This window comes from Vigna unguiculata, chromosome 2 (genome assembly GCF_004118075.2).
Source record: "Vigna unguiculata cultivar IT97K-499-35 chromosome 2, ASM411807v1, whole genome shotgun sequence".
NCBI classification, from domain to species: domain Eukaryota; kingdom Viridiplantae; phylum Streptophyta; class Magnoliopsida; order Fabales; family Fabaceae; genus Vigna; species Vigna unguiculata.
The window spans coordinates 20,569,565-20,596,704 of NC_040280.1; the positions used below are offsets into that span (position 1 = coordinate 20,569,565).

The following is a 27,140-nucleotide window of genomic DNA, read 5'->3' on the forward strand; positions in this document are numbered from 1 at the left end:
GGAAGGGGTACTTACGTAAGAATGGAAACGGGTTCGAACTGGCGTGCTCACGATGGTCCCCAAACCCTAGCAGAGGTAGAAGACGGCTGCGGCTCTAATGCAAGGATGACAATTTTTCTGAAATGTGAAGAAGTGAAATGTTTAGGGCAGACCTAGTGACTTTACCTGTTGGGCCGGCCTTAGGCCCACTTACAAGGGCAGCCCACTAACTTTTAGGGCAGAAAAAAATAAAAAGGGGGCCTTACATCAATTAGTTAATCAAGTTCAAGTTAGAAGAATTGAAGACAAAGTATGAAGTTTTAGAACACTAAAAAGATAAATTTAACGGAGAATTTCATTATAAAATCAAGTACAAAGTTGTAGGCACAAATCATATTTGCGCCATCTGTCAGCGAAACACCACTTGCCCAACGAATCATGCTTAATTCGCCTAACGAGTCATGCGTTTCAGAAAATCTATAAATTGAGGACCTTACGGAGGTCAAAAACACACTCGGGGAGAGAAAAAACTTGATATCTTCACACTTAAAGGTAGAAGTGCATTCTGAAGGCTTGACACATTCAATTTCAACATCAACCTTTGTTCATTATATCTAGGAATAGTTAACTCCCTCGTTCACAAAGTTTTGGCGTAATGTATTCTTATTTATATTGTGGAGGAAAAATGCATCTCCTCGTGAGAAGAAATTTAGCAAGCATTTATAAACTTGCAAATAGATTTATAATTTGAACTGAGTTTTGAAAAAACGAGGTACTATGAACGAACGCAATCGAAAAGGCTTGGAACAGATCACTGAATATGCAACTAATAGGACATGGTAAAGAGGAAAACGAAATGAACCTATCGTTGAGGGAACAATCAGACTGTCCATATAACTTTGTGACGGATTTTTCAGTCTTGAAGGGATTGAGACCTTTTTCAAGCTTAGGTCCATTTTCCTTCGCACTTGTCAAGCTTCTAGACCGAGTTGTCTTCCTCATCGACATATCCACAGATTCCAATTGAGAGGAGATCGCCAACACCGAACTTTAGGGTTCAAATTCAAACATTGGAATCCAAAACGTAGATTGATCTACGCACGAATAAGAGACGAGCGGCACTAGTTGATCGCAATAAGGTGTTTGAGATTGAGGGAAGAGAAAGGTCTGGGTAGTTCCAAGCACAACGACGCATGCAACAATGCAGTGCCAATGGAGTGGAGCGATTCCAATGGTGTAATGCAAGGTCAATGGTGCCAATACAGTGATGATGTTGAGACGTCGTGGGAGTAGAGATGGCAAATAAACCCGTCCCCGTGGGTATTGCCCGAACCCGTCCCCGTTTTGACGGGGAATCCCCGCATTGACTGGGTATGGGTATGGGTATGGGGAATCCCCGACTTTTTCAGTTGGGTATGAGGATGGGTATGGGGATGTACATATACCCGCCATAATACCCGTCCCCGCCATATCTCCATTCTCGTTTAAATTATTAAAATATTCACAATTAATCAAGTAACCCCTATATATATATTTTTTTTTTCTTCTATTTTTTATTTCTTTTAATTATTTCATTTGTCATGAAACTCATTCTCATCTCCAATATATTTTTTATCTTATCATAACCTTTATGTAATTATGTTAAAATGATGTATGTTAATTAAAAAAAAATTATGCCTCACATTTGAATATTTATATTATTTTTTAATATTTTTATTTATTATAAATTTTTCTTTCACATGAGAATGTTTATACTCTCAATTTAAGATAATATAAAAAAATTCTTTACTTATTATTATTATTTATTTTTGTTTAATTTAAAGAACTCTTTTGTTTCATTAAAATAATTTTCGTTATTTTTCAACCATTAATTATATGTTAATATTTGAAAAGTTTTCTTAATTCTCTAAGATATTTTTCGTCTTATCATACCTTAGTTATACATTTGATTTCCTTTGTGTGATTTTTTTCGATAGTCTCTCAAATTATTTCTAAAACACACATTTGTTAGTTTTTTAATATTTTTATTTATTTTTTTTATTTTCATCATGTAGAATAATATTTCGATATATTCTATCTAATTATTTTTTATTTTATAACTCATTATTAATCATAATGTAATTTTTTCACTTTAAATTTTGTTTGAAGTGGTTAAAATTTTATATATATATATATATATATATATAATGATATTTAGGAATAGTATATGATAATTCACTACAAGAAAAACATGAAATGGTGACTGATTTAGTCAGTAACCCATATCAGTCACTATTTTTCGTCATTGGTGGTAGTAGTTGATTTATTGTCTGAATCAATGACTAAATTAGTGACCGATTCAATGATCGAATCTGTACTTGATTTAGTGACCAATTTAATTACTAATTTATATGTAATTTAATGACAAATTTTTTGGTCACTAATGATATTTCTATTTAATTTTAACCACTTCAAACATAATTTAATAATTAGTTCTGTAAGGTATTTTTCATTTTATCATACCTTAATTATACATTTGATTTCCTTTGTGCGATTTCTTTCGATAGTCTCTCAAATTATTTCTAAAACACACATTTGTTAGTCTTTTAATATTTTTATTTATTGTTTATTTTCATCATGTAGAATAATATTTCGATATATTCTATCTAATTATTTGTTATTTTATAACTCACTATTAATCATACTGTAATTTTTTCCACTTTAATTGTATAAATAACTTTTATTTACTACAATATAAAAATTTAATGTAATTGCTATGAATATTTTTTTGTCACTATCCAACATATATTGAAGTTCAAAAGATACAAAATCTATGTCAAAATTTTATTATTATGTTTATTATTTGTTCTTTGTGTCATTTTGATCAAGTGATGTATTATAACTTTTATTAGTGTATAAAAAAGAGATTCATTATAATTTAAAAAATTGAAGTAAACAAACATTTAAAATATATTTTAATTTGAATATTTGTTTTCCTTTTATTATTATGTTTATTATTTATTCTTTGTGTCATTTTGATCAAGTGATATATTATAACTTTTATTAGTGTATAAAAAGATATTCATTAGAATTTAAAAAATTGAAGTAAACAAACATTTAAAATATATTTTAATTTAAATATTTGTTTTCCTTTTATATTTTTTTGAAATATTTTTTAATTTTATCAACTAAGTTCATCAATGTTGTAGTTTGCAAATTTAACAAATGTTTTGGTTCACATGAAATTTTATTTGGTATTCTAATATAAAATGTAAACAATTATAATTTATTTTAAGGTATTTGGCATCGAAGAAAATCCTCCTAATATTGAATATTTCATAATATTATGTTTTCTTTACCGTAATTTTTTTTCTTTTATAAAAATTAATATTGAAGTAGTTAGAACACGGGTACGGGTATGGGTACGAGATTATACCTGTTACCCGGTGGGGATGGGGATGGGAAAAAAGTTTGATACCCGTTGGGTTTGGGTATGGGGATGGGGATGAATTTTTTATGCGGGGATGGGTATGGGATAGCGAAACCCGTCCCCGCCCCGCCCCGTTGCCATCCCTACGTGGGAGTCTTGCGAAATAGCTAACTTAAGGGTTTAGAAAAAATATAAAAAAGAGAGGAAGGAAAATAATTACTCTATCTAATCGATTATAAAAATAATTAAAAATTATTTAATTTATTTAATTATATACATTTGTTGGGGTTTGAAATAAACCTACACTAATTTTCTAAGGTTTTGAAATAATTAATGGAGATTCTAAAACTCCGTTAGTTAAATCCATCCTTGAGGTTATATTAACTTTTGATAAACAACCTCTGTTAAATACAAATTTTTTTGTAGTGAAATGTCCCTCTCATACTACTTAAGTTGTTGAGCTCTCAACTGAAAATATCTCCACTCCACATGTGATTACCATGGAACATGATTTATGGTTATGCTAGATATGCCTATTGGAAATAAAAGTTTATATAACTGCAAATGACGCCACTCATGCATCACTAAACTACACAAACCTTCACACTTTGGGTGAAACTAAATTGCCATATAAACACAAGTAACTTAGACCTAGGTTTTACATTCACAAATCCAAGTTATGAATAGCCCAATCTAGCATAGAGATTATGAATAAAAAGAGTATAAAACTATGAATCAATACTAATTAACAGTCAATAATTTATCATCAAAGCACATAAATTAAAGTTAGGGTTCCAAAAATTGAACTTAGATTTATAACAAACTGAAACTATAAAAACCCATGAGAAGAAAAAAAAAACAGCTACCACAGGAAAAATACTTACAAAAAGGACTTTTATGAAGAAGAAATAATGACTTAAACTATGCACAGAGAAAATGAGCGTTTTGCAGTAGTGTAAAATGAGAAAGAAACTTAAATTGGGGAAGACCTACAGTGAGAAAGAAACACTCGCTTGTGATAGGAAGAAAAATGAACTCATGTGTCTTTTTATGGTAGAAAGATGAAAGAATTTGTTACCAAAAAGAAAAATATAATAAAAAAAATAAAATTAAACATCTTATCAAATTTTAGATTGATTATTGTTTCGATGCGACCTAAGTTTGTCCAACAACGTTATAAACATAGACTGCTACTATAAATATAATGTAAATTTAAAAATTTTAATAAAATAGTGTCAATTTAAAAAATTGATAAAAAAGTTGTCACTATAAAATATTTTTGTCATAATGATAACATATTTTTTTAAGATAACTGTGTATCCCATATATCTTTACAAAATTATTCAAGTAAAAAAAATATAACAAATTACAGGCAATTGTTTTTATATATATTTTTTAAATATTACAAACAACTAACACAAATAGTAAAATTAGAAAAAAAAAGTCAATAAATTGTAAAGGAACCACAATTTGGACTAGTGAGTCAAGACTCAAGACTAATTTTTCACAAGCTGTATGAGAAAAACATTTTTGTTTTTTATTTATTTCTTCTAGTATTGGAAGAGTTCTCTTCATGATAATCTAAATAAAATTCGACAAAGAATAATTTATGCCAATAATTATTAAATTTTTTGTTGTTGAAGATATTATATTGACTTTAACAAATTCTTAATGTTTTAATTACTTGATGGTACTCATTCTGGTAGAGGTAGGTCAATCTGGTATTCGCTTCTAAAAAAGTGTCAATTACATCCCAAATTTTAAAAAAGTGTTTCAATTAGGTCCATTTCAGACGGGGTTGACTAACGCTGTTAACGACGTGTCACGTGTCAATCTGTGATTTTTTTAATTTTTTTTTAATTTTTTGAAAAAAATAAAAATGTCACGTCACGAGTCAGGTCCATGTGTGTGACATGTGGCATTGTCAGTGTCACGTGACATTGTGTCACGTGGCATTGCAATGCCATGTGTCAGTGTCACTATCAGATGCCATTGTATTGGTTTCGATTTAGTCCCTATATATGTCTTTTTGTTTCAATTTAATACCTACTTATGTATATCTGATTCAATTTTGTTCCATTTTTTTAATAATTAAAATACTTTTGTAATTCATTTTTTATAAGATTAAAATTAATTAAGTATAAATATTTTTACAAAATCAAGTACTAATATTTATATTATTTCTTTCATTTTCATACCAAATTTATTATTTGTATAAATGTTATACTAATATTTTTTTATTAAAAACGACTTTTTAACATATTACTTTATTAATTATTTTTTTTATTAAGTAATTATGTTTTGTTAATTTTTTTTTCAAAATAGAACAATATTGTCTCTTACTAATTTTAAGCCAAAATTTCTATTTGTATGAATGTTATACTAATTTTTTGTATTAAAAATGACTTAATAAAATAACTTTTACCACTAAATTTTAATATAAATATCAAATACTTAATTTTTGTAAAAATTTTATACTTAATTATTTTTAATTTTATAAAAAAATGAATTTTTAATTATTAAAAAAATTAGGTCAAAATTGAATCAGATACACATAAGTAGGTACTATATTGAAACAAAAATACGTATATGGAGACTAAATCGAAATCACATAATGATATCTGATGGTGACACTGACATGTGACATCACAATGTCAAGTGGCATTGACAATGCCACCTGTCACACACAGGGACCTAACACGTGACATTTTTTTTTTCAAAAAATAAAAAAAACCAAAAAAAAAATAATAATAAAAAAATGACAAACTGACACATGACACGTTGTTAATGGCGTTAGTCAACTTCGTCTGAAAAGAACTTAATTGAAACACTTTTTCAAAAAATAGGATGCAATTGACACTTTTTTAGAAACGGGTACCAGATTAACACACCTCTACCAAAATAAATACCTTTCGAATAATTTAAATTTTCTTAATTTATAAATATTAGTTAGAATATATTCTTATCAAACACGACAAAATATTTGACGCCCTAAAAAGTCCCAAAAACCAAAAACTTTACAATTAACAATTACTCTAAGAAAGGACAAAAAAATATAAAAAGAGTCACATTTAATACATTTAATTTAACACAACAAAATAAGTGTAAATCTTTTTATTAATAGATTAATGGCATCACTTATGATTGGGGAAGCTTTCAATACGTTGAATCTCAATATTAATAATTGTTTACTTTTTTTAATGTAAATATTTAATTATTATTACTACAGTACTCATGAAGACAGGGACACATTCCTTATAAATCTTCCCGGTTGCCCCACTTCTGTTTTTTGATTCCTAGGAGTCTCCGTTTAGGGTTGTTTCCTTATTTATTTTTTCATTTAATTTATTTTCAGATATTTATATGTTGTCTTCATCTCAATAACCACCTTCTATCTTTCTTCACTTCACTCCATTTTCCTCCTCAAGAAGACAAAAAGGTACACACTACAAAAAATAAAAAATGTACTTGTTTTTCTTAGTACTAACTTTTGCTACTGTGCAACTCCTTTGTCTCTGTATCCTCTAGGGTTTTCTCTGTTTCTTTTGCTGTCATTTTCATCCATGTGCTGCCATTTTGTTTTTTTTGTGTGTGTGTGCGCTTTGGTCTCCTCCTCATGCATTTTCTTACTGCTTTTCAGAACTGTGCCAAATCTATGGGTGTTGATGTAGACTAACTTATGCTAAAATCCACTGTGGCGAGGTTACAAGTTGTGGCATGGTAGTTCAGAAAATGTCACAGGAACGTGTTAGCAAAATAAATGTGGATGGTTGGTGATGCTGCCCTTTATTCAATTTTCTCGTGCTTTGTGCACTTTACAATGTCAATGTTGGAATAGTTTTTGTATTTTGATCATAGATTATCTACAGTTTGTTATGTTAGTAGTTAAGAGTGTGGGTTTTGATGTGTAGCTACTAGAACTCGCTTAACTCAAATTCGGAAGCAAGCTAGATGTAACTACCTTTTATTGGATGAGAAGAGGGGTGGTGATAGCTGCTGCAAACATTCACAAGGAAAAATAATCCGCCTGAACCAAATAAAGCATCAAGCTCGGTGTAAAAGTGAGAATGATTTGTCACAGAAAAGAACTATTTCTGAGCCTGAAAATGAGCAACCAAAAGGTAGAATACTTCGATTGAGTCAGATCAAACGTCGAGCTCGGTCCAAAGACAATGCAACAGTGATAAATGGGACTGAGAAGCGTATGGATCAGAGTTTGCCTTGCAACAGCTTTAAAGGTGATTAATAAGGAAACTGATAGTGTGAAGAGAGGGACAATTCTTGAACTTTTCACAGTTTGATTTTGAACATGTTAAGTACTTATATTATTAGTATTAGGATTTCAATTGTGTGTCTGTGTCGTAAGTAGGAATGAGCAAGATGATTAGTATATATGAAATAAGACCACAAACCTACTGCATTAATATTTTGGATTGAAGATGGTGTCTTAGTTTCCTATATGTATGTTCATGACTCATTGGTGCTGAATTATTCCAAATATCCCCTCGAGAGTGATTCAAGAATCCTGAATTTGATGCTTGAGGGGAAGTACCAGTGTGGAAGAAAACTCACATTTGAAAGGGAGACTATTAGGATTTCAAGTGTGAGTTTTTATGTTATTTAAATGTTTAGTTTCTATTCAATAAGCAAAACTAGTTGAAGAACTTATTAGTACATCCAGTCAAATTAACTGAGTTGGAGCAGTGAGCAAGCATGTTTGCCTTTATATTGGTTCTTTTAGCAATCTAGGATTAACTAGTTGCTATCGTTGTTACAGATAAAGAAAATGTGGTTGCAGGGCAAGCTGTGAAGAACAATATCTGTCAAGGGGGTAAGGGTATTCCTTCCATAAATATCATTAATATATAGCAAGACTATGATTCCTTGACTTTGGTTGTTCTATAACGGTTACTAATGGAAGGAACATTGGTTGATGCTCCATACTATATGTATTATAGGCTATTTATAGTTCTCTTCAGTCATGTAATTCCTCAATTCAAGCACACGGTGAAATTGTACTGCATAGGTCAGCATCAAATTAATATGTAATATCCACTTATTAGTCTATAATTTTTTTAATGAGCTTTATTTTGAAGGTGGTAAATAGGTCGGTTCAGCCTGATGCTGACTTGATTGTTATGTTACTGTAATGATATATCATTATCTTTCGAAGTAGTAATTGATATTGACTTTCTTGTTCTCTGGATTTATCTTTCAGATTTCAATCCTTCTGTTCAAGGTGTTCCTGCACATAACTTATACAGAGGAGCCAGTCCACTGTCTGATGGTATGTTTCATATAGGTTCTGTATGAAGTAAAAAATTAGAAATTTGGTTTTAAACGAACTTCATTATAAAAAAATTATGTTAAGAATCGGATGAGCTATGCTCTTCTTACCTAATGTACAAAGAGTAAGCTGCAATCAATTGTATTTGTACTTAGTTTCAATTTGTACTTGTCATCATCTTATGCAAAATAGTAGGTCATGAATGTCTGTGTGTTTCTAATTTTTAACTTAGTGTGACTGTTAAATATGTACTAAGATTGACATTTTCTGGGTATTTAGCACTGGCAGTTTTGATTGGACTACAATCAATCACTAAATAATCTTTTATCAATTTGCTGCAGTATGGTGGGATGTTGAAAATCTGAAGGAACTTCAACGTACTGCGAGGAGATTAAGGATATTCAAGACTAAAAAGCTAAGACAACAATTAAGGACCGAGTGTAAACGAAATCCTTCCAATGCAAGTTTGCATGCGCTAACAGGTATGACCAAAGCACAATAGTTAATGAAATGTAATGATTTACTTTCATGTTCTCACAAACCACCTGAAACTGGTGGATGTATTATGGTGGGAATTGCAAGGTATGGTGGGACTTGAGTTCAACATTGTAATATAGGATATTTGTGTGATGTTTATAAGGCCTTGGGCTCTCCCATTAGAACGGATATCCTTTGTGGTGCAGCTTTCCTAAGGTTCTTTGCAAGTGGTGCGGATGATGATAGTCTTGCAATGCTTGGCACCATATCCTCTTCCACCATTTCATTTTGTGCATCCTCTACCATCACTTTAGTTTAATTCATTGTGTCACCAAAAGTTTGTCTCTCGTTGAACCATCAAAGAAAAACACGATTAAAGATGGCAATGTATCCATCAACATGATTTGTGAGTTTATAATAAAATAACTATCTTTCAGTCCTCTAAGAAACTTGATCATCTTGTTGGAAGTCTTACATCAATTAGAGATAAGACCAATTTACACTAAATATGTGAATGCAAACCTCACCTTACAAGCTGGTTTTATAAGATTGAGTTAGACTTAAAGTTCACTTGGTATTAAAGTCATGAGATAGAGTCCATTTTGGTGAAATTTGTTATTTATGAGGTTTATTGTTCCACTAGACATTGATCACGTATGGACACCATACTGAACCTGCTGAAGTGTCTGATTTAAAAATCGTTTTTTTCAGTCATTGACACGTCCAACCGTGTTAATGAGGACAAACATGATTAAGTTGAGAACTTAAAAAACTTATTGTGTAAGTAAGTTTCTACTATAATTATAGAAAAAGAGGAGCATATCTTACATAATTAGGATTATTTATATTATATATGTTTAGATTTGTATAATATAGAAATAAGGAGTAGGTCCTATGTATGTTTATATTAAATATTTAGAATATTTATATTTTTTGGGTCTTTGACACGTTTCACGTTTGACGCAGCCTTAATGAGGGCTAGCACGATGTTTTTTATTTTTGCAAGTTAAAAGCTAGAAAACTTATTGCATAAGTTTCTATTATAATTACAGAATTAAGGTACATATCTTATATAATCTTGGATTTTAGATTATATATATTGTTATGAGCTTTTTATTTGTTCTTGAATGTGAAATTCTTTGAAATTGTTAATTTATCTTTGGATAAATCTTAGCCGGAGTGTCTTCTTCGATGACAATGATGAAGAGGGGGTAAAATGTGTTAAATGAATTAGATTCTCTTTTCTCTTTTCGGACCTTAGATAGATTATATTATTTTTTGTACTAGGTAACAACATATTCAGATTGTTATATTTGACTAACTTTTTTTATAGATAATTTTGAATATATAAATCTTGATTGCCAATATAAAGAATTAATAATTTAGTGTGTGTGTATATATATATATTCCATGTCGATATCTGTGTATGTCCGATGTTTGTATCTATGTTCAGTCTCCTCCGTGTTGGTGAGTGTACATGCTACATGAGGTTGTATACGAAACATATGCTGCCAGCCAAAGAATGTCACAATGTTGTTTCATGCCAGCTTAGAACAGAGTGTGTTGAAGAGAAAAGTGCATTGAAGGTTAAGCAGACAAAAACCCCTGCACTAGGTGAGACAACATCTACGATAGAGTCGTTTAGGTACCACTAGAGAAGGACAAGAGTTCAGCAATTTGAGATTGTTTGTTCTGTGAAGGTTGGACTCGAGAGATTGTGATATATTTTTTCATTTCACATTATGTGTAATGTGAGAACCAATTGGATGTCCGTACTGGGTGCTGGCATTTATCTTCGTGCCCTTTCTGGTCAAATCACACATGATGGTTTTTTATTTTCAGATAGTTTTAATTCGTGCATCAAAATATTTTATTCTCAGAAGTTACAAATTAATCATTCGAGTATCAAATCCATACATATCTATCTAACAACTTAATGTATCAGCTGAAAACTCAGAAGCACCAAAGGAATTTATACCTATGAAAAGATTACGCTTAACTGAGTTGAGACGTGAAGCTCGTTTAGGGAATCACTTTCCTGCTATGCAAGGACTGCCAGGAAACTAGAGGTATTTACTCCTGATTGTCATGACAGGAAAACTGTAGCAAAACATTCTTGATGTTCAGTTTTGTTTTTCAAAAAATGGGTCCATGAGTGGTTTACATGTAATTGTTGACCGTAGCTATAGAAAGTATTTGCAACGGGTAGATGAGTTGGAAGTTCAACATTGAATAAAAATAAGTAAGATGACTAGTATATAAGTAAAATGATCATAATTCTATTGTCTTAAGATTTTGGATTGAAAGTGGTGTTTTTGTCTCTTATATGGACTTGTTCACGATTTATTGGTGTCGATAAATGTGTTTGTAAACAAAAACCTATGTTGACAACTCGTTGTATAGATTAATTGTAACACTCTTTGACTATGCATGAACATCACTTTGAATGTAGGTGTTGTTGATGTTGGATGAGGTATTGCAAGCTTTGATGGGAGACCAGCATTTTGTTTTTTTGTTTGTTTGTACAAATGTGACTTGGTAGTGAGCATTTTAAAGGGCTATTAAATGTATACAAGAACGAATCCTTACAAGGCTAATATGAACTCGTACCTTTTTTATGTATGAACATCCCATAACAAACTTTTGATTGACTCTATTTGGCAGAAAGAAACCCTGATTTGTTCGTATGAATCAGAAAATGACTGATATGGAGAATTTATACTGTATTTACATTTTTTATGAACCTATGTATGGATGTTCCATGACAAACGTTTGATTAGTTTGATTTTGTTGAATCCTTGATAAGCTCGTATGGAAACGATAAAGGATGGCTTCTAACTTCTAAGCATGCCTCAGAAAAATGTTAAAGAAATGTTGCTATTTTTGTCAATCTTGAAAGAGTGTATAACTTGCAATTTGTTTCTGTGAAAATACTTCTAGTTTTATATTTTATATTTATGGGTACTTATAAATATTTTATGTATATATTTTTTTAATTTTAAATAAAATTATTTAAAAATAGAACTTTAAAATATATATTTAGATAAATAAAATTATACTAAAATAAAAATTAAAAAAAAGTTATTTAGAAATATAACTTCAATTTCATAAATTTAAATAAAAAATATTAACAATATAAAGCACAAATAAATGTGTTGAATCGATTTTATTCAAACATGAAATTCAAATTCAAAGTATTAAATAGGAAATGATATTCAGGAAGTAAGAATTTTAAGGAAGTTACAGGACTATTTCATTTTTGACAGAATATCCGTTTTTAAGAAGTGTCACTTTTTAAACGATTTTTTTGTGATTAATATTTTTTCAATAATAAATTTATTTTAACTAATTAATTTAAAAAATTGAATAAAATTCACTTATAATTATTAATTTTATTTACAGGTTTTTCCACATTCATTTAATTAGCAACTGCTACCACTAAATATCCGCGAGACTATTTTTTTTTGTTATTCATCTACCCGTACAAATATAACAATTTTGAGAGAAAAGTGACGAAATTTGGAAAAGAAATTCAGAAATACCAAATTAATCTTTATATATGAATTAAACTTTTCTAATTAAGAAAAAGATCTTCATTTCTCTTTTTATTTTTTTTACTCAAAATAATTCAAAACAAGCACACGTAAAATCTAAAAAGAATATAATCATCATTTACTGTTATATCATAAAATAATTATAAAAAACTTTCATTAACTGTTAAAAATTATCTATAAAACAAATCGAATTAGTTAAATTAGTTAAAGTAAACTCTAAATAAGTTATAAATAATATATAAATATAGATATAATTTTAAACTTAAAATAATTATATATAAATATAATTTTAAAATATATGTAAAAAATAAAATAAGATATGTCGTAACGAAGGTCGCCCTTAAGACAATTTAAGGGTATAAGATTGTCTAGTATTTTTTAGGCAACACCTACTTAATTATCTGTCATTATCCTTAACAGATTAGAACTCAAATTTAGTTACCCCGGATTGACTATCAACGAGACATAAAGAGAGAGTAATTTTTTCTTTTAAGTTAGTAGAGTAATTTAGGTACAAAAATTGAAATATGGATTTAAAAGGTTAACATTTCTGATAATTGTGTTAATGATACACTGTTTCTGTAAATTTTAATTTTTTAAAAGCTTATTTAGTATTTCTATTTACGAGTTATCCAGGAATACTAGAACAGATTTCATACGTACACTACCATTCTATTAAATTTTTATGTCTCTTCATTCTTTCTATTTTAATTTATTGACTATATATATTCCAAATTTAGTTAGAAATTATGAAAAATCATTTTTATATCTTAATCATCCTTACAAATATTAATAATCAACCTATAAACTTCTTAAATATTTAATAATTATTCCTTTTTTTCCTAACACAAAAATTGGAATGTATATTGATATGATTATTATTGTTATCATAATTAGTGATGAATAATTATTCTCCCAATACAAGTAGTTTAGCAGAAGAAATCGACCCGAAGCCAAGCCCAGAGTCCGAACCAGAGGCTCAAGACCAACCCGAACCGAATATCAGGTTCGGCGAGGAAACTATTTGACGCAACGCCAGCACTTCGCACAAATCACAATCACGTTTTCTTTTCTTCTCTCTCTCTATCGGCATTTAGAGAGAGAACATCGCCGCCGGAAACTACTCCGGCGATAACATGACCTCCGATTCCTTCCGTCCCTCAGACCTTTGATGCGCCGATCGACTGCCCGTACTCGTGCCGGTTCGAATCGCAACGACGAAATGGATCCGATCAAAACACGCTCCACCAACCTCTTCGCTCGCAACCCTAAGTCCGCTCCATCGCGTTCCCTATCTTCCGTTCTCCTCCTCATTCTCGCGCTCTCGTTCCTCTTCCTCCTCTCCTACTGCGCGTTCTCCCACTCTGAAATTAGTTTCCGGTACCGGATCATCGTCGACGGCGGGAGCACTGGCACCCGCGTGCACGTGTTTAAGTACCGGTCGGGCAGCCCGTTGCAGTTCGGGAAGGAGAGTTTGGCCTCGATGCGCGTTAACCCGGGGCTGTCGGCGTTCGCGAAGGATCCGGATGGGGCGGGCGTGTCGGTATCGGAGCTGGTGGAATTCGCGAAAGGGCGGATCCCGAGGGTGAGTTGGGGGGAGACGGAGATTCGGTTGATGGCAACGGCAGGGTTGAGAATGCTGGACGCGGAGGTGCAGGAAAGGATTCTGCAGTCGTGTAGGAAGGTGTTGCGTAACTCCGGGTTCAAGTTTATGGACCATTGGGCTTCTGTTATCACAGGTTCTCTTTCTTCCAATTTCTCTCTCTCTCTCTCTCTCTCTCTCTCTCTCTTTGAGACCACATCTCAATTAGCCAAGGCTGTTATAACTGACAATTAAGACTACTGCGAGTGGCTATGTTCTCTTTTTGAATAATTAATGCAGATGTGTATTCAACTGCATTTATCTCGTTCTCATTGTGTTCGTGTGCGTGTGTGCAAATCAATGCTATACTCTTTTTTTCTTCTACGTGTATTGTAGTTGTGATACTTTGGAGGGCTTGTCTGCTAGTGGCCAGTGGTGAGGATCTGCAGATGTTTAGCTAATGAGACAGGCCATGATTACAATAGTGACGCGCTGCTTTTCTGTTGTTTTTACTGTTTTCAGATATTTATATGGGAAATGTTGAGATTGAGAGAGTATTTTTTATACAAATATATGGAGTTGCGAGATGATGGGAATGTAAATAGATTTTTTAACTATGCCTGCCTGAAAAGTTTTACCATGAATGAAGTAAAAGTGTAGGATTTGGTGTTTAGTTATTAACTGGAATGTTTTAAGAAAGGGATGGTGATGGAACTTTGCACATGGGAGCTTTGTTGATGGAATAGCTTTGTTAGTGTGTGAGAGAGGGGGTTTGATGACTTGAAGCAGAAGGATCCTTATGCTGGTGTCGTTTTTTTTTTGTTCTTTTTCTCCTGTTTTATGGATTTCTTAAGCTTTTCAACTGCAATACGTTTATTCCTCTCCCGTAGTATAGACGGGAAATAGTTGTAGTTGATGAGCACACAAGATTTCGGACTTCAGGGTTTGATGGAATTTCTATAAGTTTGGGCTTGATAATTGTTCTGGCGTTGGATCTTTATGATGAAATCCCCCCAGTGTTCATAACATCTGCATGAAATTGAGTGGTGATATGATGTCTCAAGATTTATTACGTAGTGAACCAATTATCACATCATCTAGTTTACTCATTTGCTTTTATGTTTTCCAATCATAGTTTGACTTTCAATCATGCAATGTGTTCTTGTTAGAAAATCGTAAAGTAAATGCGATGCTTCTTTTGTTTTATCCACCTACTTAATTTTGTAATGCTTTCTTAGTTTTTTGTAGAACCACCGTTTTGTTGGCTTCTTATGGTATTATTCTGGTTGTAAAGGTTCTGATGAAGGAGTTTATGCTTGGGTTGTTGCTAATTATGCACTTGGCACTCTTGGAGGTGATCCTTTGGATACAACTGGGATTGTTGAACTTGGTGGTGCTTCTGCTCAGGTACAAGTTCATAGTTTTTGATTATTTGATATTCCAAAATCTTACTTTTAGAATCCAAATTATTTTTACAGTTAAATTTATATAATTTGACTGCAATTTACTTGGTGAGTTTTAAAGCCAAATTGTTATAAAGAAAGCTCCACCTTTCTGGTTAGGCTCATACATACTGTTGGAAATATGACGAATTGATTTGTACCTTACTTTAGGTGACCTTTGTATCAAGAGAACCGGTGCTTCCTTCTTTCTCAAGAACTGTTAAATTTGGGAATATCACTTACAAGCTTTACAGCCACAGCTTTCTTCATTTTGGCCTGGTGACTGTTTTATCTCTCTGTCCTGTTCTATAGTCATGATAGCATGTGTATATCTGTCAGTATTCTGCATCCTAAATCACTCAAATGATTTTACACTGAACAAAAAGGTAAGCTCAATTTTGTTACCATTGCTTGACATTTCATTTAGTCCCTACATGGAAAAAGTCTACAGTTCAATGAAACGATTTCTACTGTTTCAGAAATCTTGCTTTAAATAATGTTTTGATCATTCAAATGTTTGACAAGACAGGAATTTTCTAAATATGATAATGATAGGGACTGATTACTAACATATTTTCACGTAGGGGACAAATAATGAAATGGTAATTTTGTTTGGATCAAAACTTTATTTCCTTAATGATTTTTATTGGTCCCTTTTAATTCAATCCGATTCTCTTTGCCTGTCACATGGCTAATAATGTGTTCTATTTCTATGCACTTGGAATGGTACCAGTGATTTGCACTTTCTGATAACTTCTCATTCTGCAGAATGTTGCTCACGACTCATGGAAAGAAGGACTTGTATCAGGAAAATTTGGCTTGGGTAATTATATGGGTCACATTGTTGTACTGTTATATGTCATCTTGAAACTTAATTACCAAACTGTATGATGGTTGGCATTGATTTTTACAGTTTTGAACTTTGACGCATGAAATTCTTCTGACATGCATACCTACTATCGGTAGTAATGTTTTTCTTACAAAGTGATTTTAGGTCTAACTCAAACCTACAAAACTAGTTTGTAAGATCAGATTTCCACTTTACTTATATCCTATAATGTGTGGTGAATTTTTCCAACTTTTTGGGGATGAAAATTACTTAAGGTTGAAAATTACTTAAACTAGGGTAGTGATATTTCGCCAATTCCTTCTTTCACTTTGATTTGAAAACCTGCTTCCATTTCTCTATTTTTACTAACTATTTACAGTCATTCAGTAGAGATAGTGGCTTCAGATGGTAATATTATTTGGTATTGATTCTTTACTCTCCTCAGTGCAGCTTCTCAATCTCTTCAAGAAAGGTTGCGGATAGATCCTTGTACTCCTACTGGATACTCTTACAGTGCTGAGTCATTGAAGTTACCTCCTAGCTCGGAGAGTGAAAAGGTCCGTTCTCTTTTCACTGTCCAAACAATGGGGAACTTTTCAGAGTGCAGATCGGCAGCACTTATGTTGCTACAAAAAGGGAAAGGTCATATTTTCAATAATTTTTTACTGTTAAGATTCCCTTTAAAATGAAGTTTTCTTCACTGTTGTTTTGTATTAAAGTTGGTTATTTTGTTATTTATGCAGAATCATGCTCCCATCAACACTGTCACATGGGATCAACGTTCATACCAAATCTTCAGGGGAATTTTCTGGCCACAGAAAATTTCTATCACACATCAAAGGTTCTTTTTATACTTATATGCTTCTTTTACTGTTGTCCAGTATAATTGTGCAAAATGTTATTGTCTTAAAGCAATGCATTAGAGAAAGGAGATAGCAGTAATGTACTGTAACTCCTATTATTTCTCAGGCTTCTGACACGCAGCATGGTCTGCTACTATTTTAATTATCCATATGTCATTATGAGCACTGATTCTTGAATCTTTTTTTCAGTTTTTTGGATTGCGGCCGAAGGCCTATCTGTCCAAGTTGATGACTGCTGGGCAAGAATTCTGTGGAGAGGATTGGTTAAGGCTGAAGGAAAAATATGTTTCCCATAATGAGGAAGATTTACTTCGGTATTGCTTCTCTTCAGCATATATTGTTGCTATGCTTCACGACAGTCTTGGAATTGCTTTGGATGATGAGAGGTATTCTTGTTTTTTATTTAAGGTATTTGAGTACATTGAGGTTGATAATATTATTGGCACTGATCATTTAGTCCCATTTGTACATGAAACAAATATTTTAGGGCAAAAAATCCTAATAACTTCCAGTAGTTTGCTGAATTAACACTGCATACACTGGCCACCTTTAACGTAAATTGTATTAAGTTATGGAAAAGCTTATTTCATTTTTTTCTTATCTTCTTTTCAAATTGTTTATGAAGAAGTTTCTTCAAACATGTTTCTTGACATAATGAGGGGCTCCATGAGGTGTTTGGGTTTTCTCATTGAAGGTCGGTCTCCATGAGGTGTTTGGCTATGAATTTCTGATGGGAAATATTTGGGTACTTTTGGAGTGGACAAAAAATTGTGATTTTGGTGGTTCAGGCTTGGTTGTTTAACTGCCAAATGGAGGATTTTATGCTGTTTCGGTGGCTGAATGGGGAAGGCTTGGTGCAGGCCTGTAGGGTAGATGAATGGAAGCTTCAAGGCCTGGTGGCTGTCGCATATTGCACCACTTCAGTGGATTTACTTGGGGGCAGCAGCGAAGGTCATACTAGGAAGAGTCAAGTGAAAAATGAAAAGGAAAGACAGAAGAGATGAGGAAACAGACACGTTTTCATTACAAAAAGTTTAGGCTTAAATATGTTTAGTCCCTGTAAAATTAATGAATTTTAATTTTACATCATTAATTTTACAGACCTACTGGTCAGGAATAACAACTCTCTCCTCACCATATAGAAAGATGAACACAAAGCCACATGTTGAATCTCGAAACTGAGGTCATGTCAAATGGCAAAAGGCAAAATAGGGTTCAGAGCTGGGTCGGCTCTCAGGTGTTTGAGAAAAAGTTATTTTTGATGAGCATAGTGGGTATGTCCGATTCCACCAATCCTGTTTCTAAGCATGGTGCTCCCACACAAACTAACTAGATCTTTTGGGTTAAGATCGGTGGGTCTGGCAAAAGTCTGAATTGTGTGATCTTGGGATTAGGGTTGTGATTTTAACTACCTTTGTAGCAATTGTAATTTTCCCAAAATTCTTCAATGTTTTTTTATTCGATTTATGTTGACATATGTAACACCTCATGACTTAGTCACCGTTTTCTTTTTTATCTTACTCTCCAATATATTCACATATCATTCATTGAAATTTATTAGAAGTTAGAAAACTATGAGTTGCTCATTAAAGATTTCCTACGATGGCATTTTTGTTTCTGGATGCCTTTATTTTCCTCGGTTCAATTGGTAATCAATTTTTCACTCATGTTTGTGTGCTTGCACTTGCTTTTGTCCGTTTCTGGTTGGGATTGCATATATTTTCTGTTTCATCATGTCAATGCATCTGTGTTCTTGTTGGCTGCATCTTACTGACTGGAATTGTTGGGCAGGGTCAAGGTTGCTAGTGAGGTGGGAAGTATTCCGCTTGATTGGGCTTTGGGAGCTTTTATTCTGCAAACAACAGCTGATGCAGATTTACAGAACCATAACTGGATTGCCACCATTTTCAGTGATGAATCGCCTACTCTCCTCTCAATTATTGGATTTTTATTAGTGTTGTTAACGGCATGGTCTATATCTAGGTGGAGGAAACCTCAGTTGAAGACAATATATGATCTAGAAAAAGGACGCTATATTATCACGCGCATTGGTAGATAAGGCTTGATGGTAGAGCAGATCATGGTTCTTGGTTTACATACGTGGAGGCCCTGTTGTGATTATGATGAAAATATTTATCCTTTTCTAACTTGATGGTCAACTACTGAAGGCCATGCCAGCCGAGGCTCAAATAGTATTATGGAGTTACTCTTCCCGAGGAACTAGTGTAGAGTAGGACGTATATTTGTTGTTTAGTGGAAATTCAGGAATTGTTTGTTGCGCCACTCGCTTCACTGGTTATAGATTACAGTAAGGCAAGAAGTGGAGCAGGTGAGCCTAGGAATTGCTAGGAGGAACTAAATGCCGCATCCTTCAACGGAAAACACCTTATGTGCTATATTTGTACCAAACTCTATACAAAAGTTTGTCAATTGCTACATACAGTAGAAATTCATCATTCCCTACCTGGGAACCTTGTTGCGGAAGCTGATTATTATAGGATACATGATTTTATTGGAATGGCTTCCAAATTTGAATGATTAGATCACATAACATGACATCTCATTAGTTTGTGGTGTAAGTAACTAGCACAATGTTTCGTGTAACTAAATATACGTTACGTTCCCAAAATTCCATTGAAGAACTAATCCGATAAGATATGGAATCACTGGCATTCGGAATGAAAATTGTTGATTTAGTTTACTAGGAGAATTGCTGTTTAATAGAAGGTTCAGCTTGTTCTCACAAGATGCAATTGCACTATTTCTCTAACATCTGATAATAACACAAAGGGGCGGTTAGGGGGTAATCTCCTTTTGTATTATTGTCATATAAAAAATGTACTAAATTAGATTTGGACATGTTTGGGACAGTCAAAGTTTGAACATTTTAATTGCTGTTTCTAGAAGACAATGTTTTCACCACATTAGAAGAAGTTCTCGAAGAATATAGTAGAAACGTTTGTAATTATGATTTAAAGTGGACACTCGTCTCACATCTAAGCATGCAGACAAAAATATCTCAGACTCCATTAGGACCATTAATATTTTTTCACTTCTATAGATTTGTTAATGGGCTTATTGGTCATCTTGATATTCCCTACATAAGGTGGTATGAGAAATGTCTTCGTGTACAAATATTTATCGTAATTATACCTCTAATATGTTTTGTCTATCATCTAATATGTTTTATCTGTATTGGGATTCATTCGCTCCTGAAAAGTTCTCGATTAAACCAATGATTTGATTTAATTCATGATCAAAAACTTTATAAAAGAGAAAAATGGTTAATTAAAATAATCGTGACCATCCGTTTTACTTTTCATAAATTCATTTGTATTTAGGTTCATAGCATACAAAATAGCTAAATAAGCATCCAATAATATCTGATGGACCAAGTTTAATATATTGAAGAGGATTTTTTTTTTCTTTGACAGTACGAGGAAGCTAACATTAAGTGGAAATACTTTTTATTTACATTTTTTTTCCAATACGTATACTTCAACTGTCAATTTTTATTTATTTTGTAGAATGCTTCAAATGTCATTTTTTATTCTATATTTGTAGAGTGCTTCAAGTGTCATACGTATACTGCATGAGATCTGAGAGTAGCAAACGTAGTAACGAATTTAGATCTTGTTTGATAGTTTTTTTTTTTTTAAATAAACATTATTTTAATTTATGCATGTATTACACAGCTTCTTCCAACATCATAAAGAACTTATAATTTTCTCTTACTTTCTCTATTTATCCTTTAAGAAACATCCGGTGAGTAATTAAAGAAAGAAATATGTGGTACAGGCAAAGAACTAAAAACAAGTTTGAAATGGACAAGAAGAAATTTGAGTTAATGGGTTTTATAATAACCCTGTTATCAAAGTAATGACATGCATGAAAAATGCAAGTTCAATTTAAGAAAACACGTCCCTTACGGTAGTTAGACAACAAATGTTGCATTTGCCTGAGTTCCTACAATATAGGAATCAACTACTCCAACATGATGATAGATTTTGTAGGAAACGAAGAGGCTATAATTGCATGCTACCCATACTTTACTTCAAAACACCAACCATTTCGTATGTTACTGCGATAAACTTTCAAAGAAACCCATTTTTGAAACAAGTCATGCAAATAGAAGGTACACAAGTCAGTGCAACTCCTTTGTCACCATGTCCAATTTTATTTCAAGGCACCATGTGTGTGAGTGTGAGTGAAACAAGAACCATATATATAACACTTTTTATGGTTTCAACATGCTTGAACTTCCAAACAACACATTGTTTGTTTTGGCTTCACAAAATCGAAGGCCATGTTGAATGTTGACGTGAATGGGAACAACAAAAGGAAGAGGTGTGGGAGGGTTTTCAGGTTCAAGAACTTTGCTGAACCTGGTTATCCTGTTATGTTTGGTGGGCCATTTCGTGAGAATGTGAATTCATTGCTTGAATATGCAAATTTGGAGACTCATTTAAGCATGCCAATGTGGTCTTTTCAACTTGAAGTTCATCATCACCCTCCTTTGCATATCTTGCTGTTTGTGATTGAAGAGCCAACACAAGCACTGCTCAATCGTCATTGCAAGCATTGTCAATACGTTGGTAATGTTCATCCTTGGCTTGGAACTCTAATTCATAGAAGAATATATATTATGCTACAACCATCTTTGTCAAAACTAAAAAATGTTATTTTATGACACATTAAATATGTTTTCAGTTCTAAACAAATTGAAAATCTTCTATATTTCGAACTTTGATATATTTTTATCTTTAAATTTTGAAAATAATGTCTTTTTAACTAAATTATATTAATTGTTTTAAACTTGTTAATCAGTGTTTTAGATCGAAGTTTGGAATATGACAAACAACGTGAACAAATTAACACTACAAGAAAATTATTAAATAATGACTAATTTTAATAACTAAAAATAATTAGTTATTATAGTGACTAATTGGATACCAATTTATAAACTAAAAAATATTGGTATCTAAATTAGTCACATTATAGTGACTAATTATTTTTTGTCACTAAAATTAATTATTGTTTAAAAATTTTCTTGTAGTACAAATGCTAACGTGAAATGTATTTGACATGATAAAAAAATTCAAATCAGTTAGATTAAAAAATTATATCCCATTTTTTAAGTAAAAAGTTTGAAACAAACAAATTCAAAGTGAAAATTTAGAAAGTAAAAACATATTTAATCTTTTTACGAATAATAAAACAAGATGTTTATTGATTTTGATGAATGATGTTGGTTAAATTTGGATATAGCACAGGCTGGGGAAACCATTTGATCTGCAACAAGAAGTATCACTTTGTGTTACCCTCAAAGGAGGCACTTGGTAGCTGCAGGAACTGTGAAGGGTGCTGTGAGGGAAGTGCTACAGTTAACAATGGTAAGTCAAAGTTAATTGAATTACAGGGTCATATGATGCATGGTGTTTTTCACTCTAATGGATTCGGCCATTTGCTATGTGTCAATGGATTGGAAATGGGTTCTAATTTGGCTGGAAACCAGATCATGGACTTTTGGAACCGTTTGTGCAAGGGATTGCAAGCAAGGTCAATTCATTTTTATTTATCAATAAATTTTCGTTTTTTATCCTTTTGTAAATATCTATTCAAAGTTTTATCCACACAACACTAAAATTGTTTACAAAGTTATGAGTTTCACAGATAAAGTTATCTTTTTTTCTTTTGGCACTCTTTGCGTACAAAGATTCAACTGATTTGTAGTATTTGCTTAAGGTGACTGATAAGGTAAAAAGTTACTAGCATACTTTTTCAAATTTTTATTCGTAAATTAAATAGATTTTAATTGATAAAAAACATTGAAATTGGTACCATGTTTTTCGTAATTTTTACTGATAGAATTTTAGAAAATTCTCAGACAAAGTTATTAGTTGTAGTAATATGAATTTGATTTTCTTAAATAACATCTTAAATTTGACATTAATAACAAAAAAGTTGAGAATTCCGCACGTAAACAACATATGGTTATAGAAAAACTCTTAAGAAAAATCTAAATTTACATAATTGTAAAATGTGAAAGGTTTGTATTCATAATTTAATTTATTTACTGATATGATTATTCTTGTCCCTACTTTTTATTCTATTTTTTTTCTTCTCTCTATTGTCTTCTATAATGTTAATTCACATCTATTTTTCCTTGTAATAGAGAATTTTACCAAGAGTATCAAGAGCTCACTTTTTAATATTTTTTTACGACAAAAACACTATGGTTAGTTATAAATATTAAAAATTATAAAACCAAAAATGAGAGTCATTATTAGAATCACCCATAGAAATTTGTGATTCCAACAAAAATTAGTCAAAAGTAAAAAAAAAAATAATAATTTGAATACCATGTTACTAACATTTCTCCAATTCCATTTCATTATGAGATGATATCTTCTTCTAAGTGTAGATTTTAATAAATCAAGCCTATTGATTTTTCTTTTCATAACTTTCACATTTTGTAACTTGTCTTTTCACAACAACATAGATTAATTAGATAAAAGGGAAAGTAAAGAAGCATCTTCAATACTATTTTGAAACCGGATTCCATAATTTCATTCGTGTATTTTATCATCCTTTATATTTATTGTCTCTCCATGCATTGGCATGCTAAAAAGTTAAGATGAATGTAAAAGACATTATATCAAACAGTTATTCTATTCCATTACTAATATGATGTAATGCACAGTTTACAGATAAGTTTGTTCTAACATATTGTGTTCTAAAAAGGTGACATACAAAGATCTCATAACTATTTGTGTAGCAATGAAAGAAAGTTCAAAACTAATGGATGTATACATGTTTAGGAAGGTGAGTTTGAATGACATTTCACAGAAGAAAGGAATGGAACTGAGACTTGTGAATGGAATAGCATACAGTGAATCATGGTTCAGTCGATGGGGTTACAAATTCGGCAGAGGAAGCTATGGTGTAACTCAATCCATGTACCAGAAAGCCATAGAAGCAATAAGAAGCATGCCACTGTACTTGATCACACACCACATCACCAATTCCAACCACGCCATTCCACTCATCTTCTCAAAATATCAAACACTTTCAGATCAGACCCTAGTTACCCTCGGTGACCTCTTCTCTTACATGTTAGACCTCAAATCACGTCTTCCTCCAGAAACCTGCATTGCCTCTTACAGCACAACTGCATTGGTCGAGACCAATTGTCGTTGGTCACCGAAAAGGATTGAGATGGCAACAAGGGTCATTGTTGAGGCCTTGAAAAAAACTGAGTTCAGATGGGTTTCACGGCAAGAGGTTAGAGATGCTGCTCGTGCATACATTGGAGACACGGGTCTGTTAGATTTTGTGTTGAAGTCCTTGGGAAACCATGTTGTCGGAAACTACCTCGTTCGTAGAAGCTTGAACCCTGTGACCAAAGTGTTGGAGTATTGCTTGGAAGACATTTCTAAGGTTTACCCTTGTAATGAAAGTGTGGTAATGAGTAACAAAGTGAAGGACAAGTACAAGATCACAAGAACTCAAGTGATGAAAGACATGCTTTTTCTGTACAAGTATATTCTCATAGACCCTAAACCTATCATGGGGTCAGAATTTCTCTCAGCTATACCATTAGCAGCAAGGATAATTCTTGACACCAAGTATTTTATAAGAGATTACTGGGAAGATTTTTCTCTCCAAGTTGAAGTAGGTTCAGAAGAAAAACTCAACCTTTACTGCACAATTTTGGTGAGGAATGATGGTGATGGTGATGTGTACCTAAACAAGGCCTTTATGCCACCCTATGAATGTGTCATACTGAAAAGAAATTCTACTGTGAATGAGTTGAAGGTGGAGGTTGAAAGAAGGTTTAGAGAGATTTATTGGGGGTTGAAGAGTTTTGTGGTGGAATCAGTTCAGAATTTGAGTGTGAACGATGGAACTGAAATGGTTTTTGGAGTGACCAAAGTGGGTGAAAAGATTGTGGTTGAAGGTCGTGACAGCAACATGAGAGAAAATATGATTGAGCAAATGTGTGAACGTGATCCAAATAGTGGTGCAGTGGATTGTAGTTGTGGAACCATTGAAGATGATGGTGAAAGAATGGTGTCGTGTGATATTTGTGAAATTTTGCAACACACTCGATGTGTTAGAATTCCAAACGACGAAGAGATTCCTCATATTTTTCTCTGCAAAAAATGTGAACAAGAAATTGTATTGCTTCCTTCTTTGCCATGATTATACCATCGTGAATTTCTTTCATCATGTTTATTCATTGCTTTGAGGTTCAACAATAAGAATTGTGGGCTTCACATTTTTTTTTAGCAAACAAATTGGGCTCGCAAGCTTCATCAATGTTTTCACGTTTTAGTAACTTATGGGAAGAGAGAGATTCCTTATCAGATTACATATTATTCTTATTAAAGTTTTAATTAGGTTTCAAATTTTTCATAAATTTGGATAATTTTTTAATAGATTTTTATTAAATTTGTTTGGTCTAGAGCTATAAAAAAAGTGTATGTTTTCTCAATTGACATTTAATTTGTCTGTTACAAATAACTTGATTATAAATGTTATGTAAGTTTACTTAAGTTTCCATAGGTCAAGAAGTGTAATGTTTTGTGATTAATATAAAATAATAACAAGTGACTTTATCTTTCGCTAAAAATGTGTTGAATAATAAATGATTGTCACCACCCTAGATCAATCAATTGTGAGGTGGGGTTAAGTATGGTTTTATTTCTTAAATTTTTATCTAAAATTGAAATTCATTCATGTAAGAAACTTAATTCTATTTTGATCTCTAAATTTTAAAAATAAATGAATATAATTCTTTTAATCCAATTACGTTAATTTTTTTTATGTGCCAAATGCGTTTCATGTTAGTATTGAAGTTATTTACACCGTTTGACACCTTCCTGGCTGCTTGAAAATGCATTTGACACCTAAAAAAAAGAGTTATTGCACTAAAAGTACTATATTCATTCACTTTTAAAATTTAGAAACCAAAATATATCGAAATTTCAGACAAGAACGAATTCTAACTTTTAGTCAAAGTTCAGGGACTAAAAACACACTTAACATAATTATAATGATAATGATAACTTCTTGGTTGTAGGTCATTAGCCAATCTTCGACCAATATTTTGGGATGCCAAAATTTTGGTTAAATTATTTTTTTTTATCCATGTTTTATTTCAAAAATGTCAAGTTGGTCATCTAGGATTTTTTAGTCTCAATTTGGTCCCGATGTTTTAAAAATTGATGCAATTTGATCGTTTTCGTTAAAATTTTTAAAGCGGAGCAAAACTTTTTCATCAAAATTGACATGAGAATTATGTCAATTACACCAACAAAACAAACCATTTTTATTCACAATATCATTTTTTATGAAAAAATATTGAACCGATTCAAGAAATTAACGAAAAAAGGACAAAAATGCATCATTTAAAAAAAAACGGGACCAAACTGAGATTAGAAATTCTGAAAGACCAACTTAATATTTTTGAACAAAAACATAAATCAAAAGAGTAATTTCAAAATTCTTATATAAACTAGTAAAAATAAATAATGTATTTACTTCTTTTATACTAATAAAAATTATAATTATGTTATTATTATAATTATAAAATAAAATATAAATAATTTTAATAATTTTACTATAATTAATTCTTATTTATAGTGATTAAATTTAAAACAATAATCAAATAAAAAATAGTTAAATTAAACAAATAATCATTTAAAAGATAATA

At 31.9% G+C, this 27,140-nt stretch overlaps 3 protein-coding genes across 6 annotated transcripts; all 3 read left to right on the top strand.

Moving 5' to 3' along the window:
- The first annotated feature begins 6,691 nt into the window (after nucleotides 1-6,691).
- Nucleotides 6,692-11,859, top strand: LOC114174238. The gene is made up of 8 exons (XM_028059035.1): nucleotides 6,692-6,827; nucleotides 7,029-7,157; nucleotides 7,300-7,626; nucleotides 8,166-8,219; nucleotides 8,607-8,675; nucleotides 9,017-9,157; nucleotides 11,098-11,221; nucleotides 11,605-11,859. Exons 2-7 carry the CDS (start codon nucleotides 7,106-7,108, stop codon nucleotides 11,217-11,219), a joined length of 765 nt encoding a protein of 254 aa, XP_027914836.1. The 5' UTR covers nucleotides 6,692-6,827; nucleotides 7,029-7,105; the 3' UTR covers nucleotides 11,220-11,221; nucleotides 11,605-11,859.
- Nucleotides 11,860-13,747: 1,888 nt separating this feature from the next.
- On the top strand, nucleotides 13,748-19,988 carry LOC114173369 (probable apyrase 6). 4 transcript variants are annotated; one of them, XR_003602498.1, is made up of 9 exons: nucleotides 13,748-14,445; nucleotides 15,583-15,695; nucleotides 15,902-16,009; nucleotides 16,499-16,553; nucleotides 17,010-17,201; nucleotides 17,303-17,400; nucleotides 17,612-17,830; nucleotides 19,214-19,332; nucleotides 19,406-19,687. XR_003602498.1 is itself a non-coding variant. In XM_028057712.1 (9 exons), the coding sequence occupies exons 1-9, from the start codon at nucleotides 13,878-13,880 to the stop codon at nucleotides 19,423-19,425; spliced, it is 1,470 nt and encodes a 489-aa protein (XP_027913513.1). In that variant the 5' UTR covers nucleotides 13,749-13,877; the 3' UTR covers nucleotides 19,426-19,988. The 4 variants fall into 4 exon arrangements, 3 of the variants coding, with proteins under 3 accessions (XP_027913514.1, XP_027913513.1, XP_027913512.1); XM_028057712.1 differs by having other exon boundaries at nucleotides 13,749-14,445; nucleotides 17,612-17,808; nucleotides 19,406-19,988; XM_028057713.1 differs by having other exon boundaries at nucleotides 19,214-19,985.
- Nucleotides 19,989-21,728: 1,740 nt separating this feature from the next.
- Nucleotides 21,729-25,627, top strand: LOC114173271 (PHD finger protein MALE STERILITY 1). Its single transcript, XM_028057548.1, has 3 exons — nucleotides 21,729-22,017; nucleotides 22,696-22,981; nucleotides 24,244-25,627. The coding sequence occupies exons 1-3, from the start codon at nucleotides 21,729-21,731 to the stop codon at nucleotides 25,625-25,627; spliced, it is 1,959 nt and encodes a 652-aa protein (XP_027913349.1).
- Nucleotides 25,628-27,140: the final 1,513 nt, after the last annotated feature.

Bases quoted from the DNA above. Each gene is read 5' to 3' on its own strand.
- LOC114174238 (XM_028059035.1), top strand. From the start codon at position 7,106: ATGGTAGTTCAGAAAATGTCACAGGAACGTGTTAGCAAAATAAATGTG. The intron at 8,220-8,606 runs GTAAGGGTATTC...TTTATCTTTCAG, and splicing joins GAACAATATCTGTCAAGGGG to ATTTCAATCCTTCTGTTCAA. The intron at 9,158-11,097 runs GTATGACCAAAG...TTAATGTATCAG, and splicing joins AAGTTTGCATGCGCTAACAG to CTGAAAACTCAGAAGCACCA.
- LOC114173369 (XM_028057711.1), top strand. From the start codon at position 13,878: ATGCGCCGATCGACTGCCCGTACTCGTGCCGGTTCGAATCGCAACGAC. The intron at 16,010-16,498 runs GTGACTGTTTTA...CTCATTCTGCAG, and splicing joins GCTTTCTTCATTTTGGCCTG to AATGTTGCTCACGACTCATG. The intron at 16,554-17,009 runs GTAATTATATGG...TCCTCAGTGCAG, and splicing joins ATCAGGAAAATTTGGCTTGG to CTTCTCAATCTCTTCAAGAA.
- LOC114173271 (XM_028057548.1), top strand. From the start codon at position 21,729: ATGTTGAATGTTGACGTGAATGGGAACAACAAAAGGAAGAGGTGTGGG. The intron at 22,018-22,695 runs GTAATGTTCATC...GATATAGCACAG, and splicing joins CAAGCATTGTCAATACGTTG to GCTGGGGAAACCATTTGATC. The intron at 22,982-24,243 runs GTCAATTCATTT...ATACATGTTTAG, and splicing joins TGCAAGGGATTGCAAGCAAG to GAAGGTGAGTTTGAATGACA.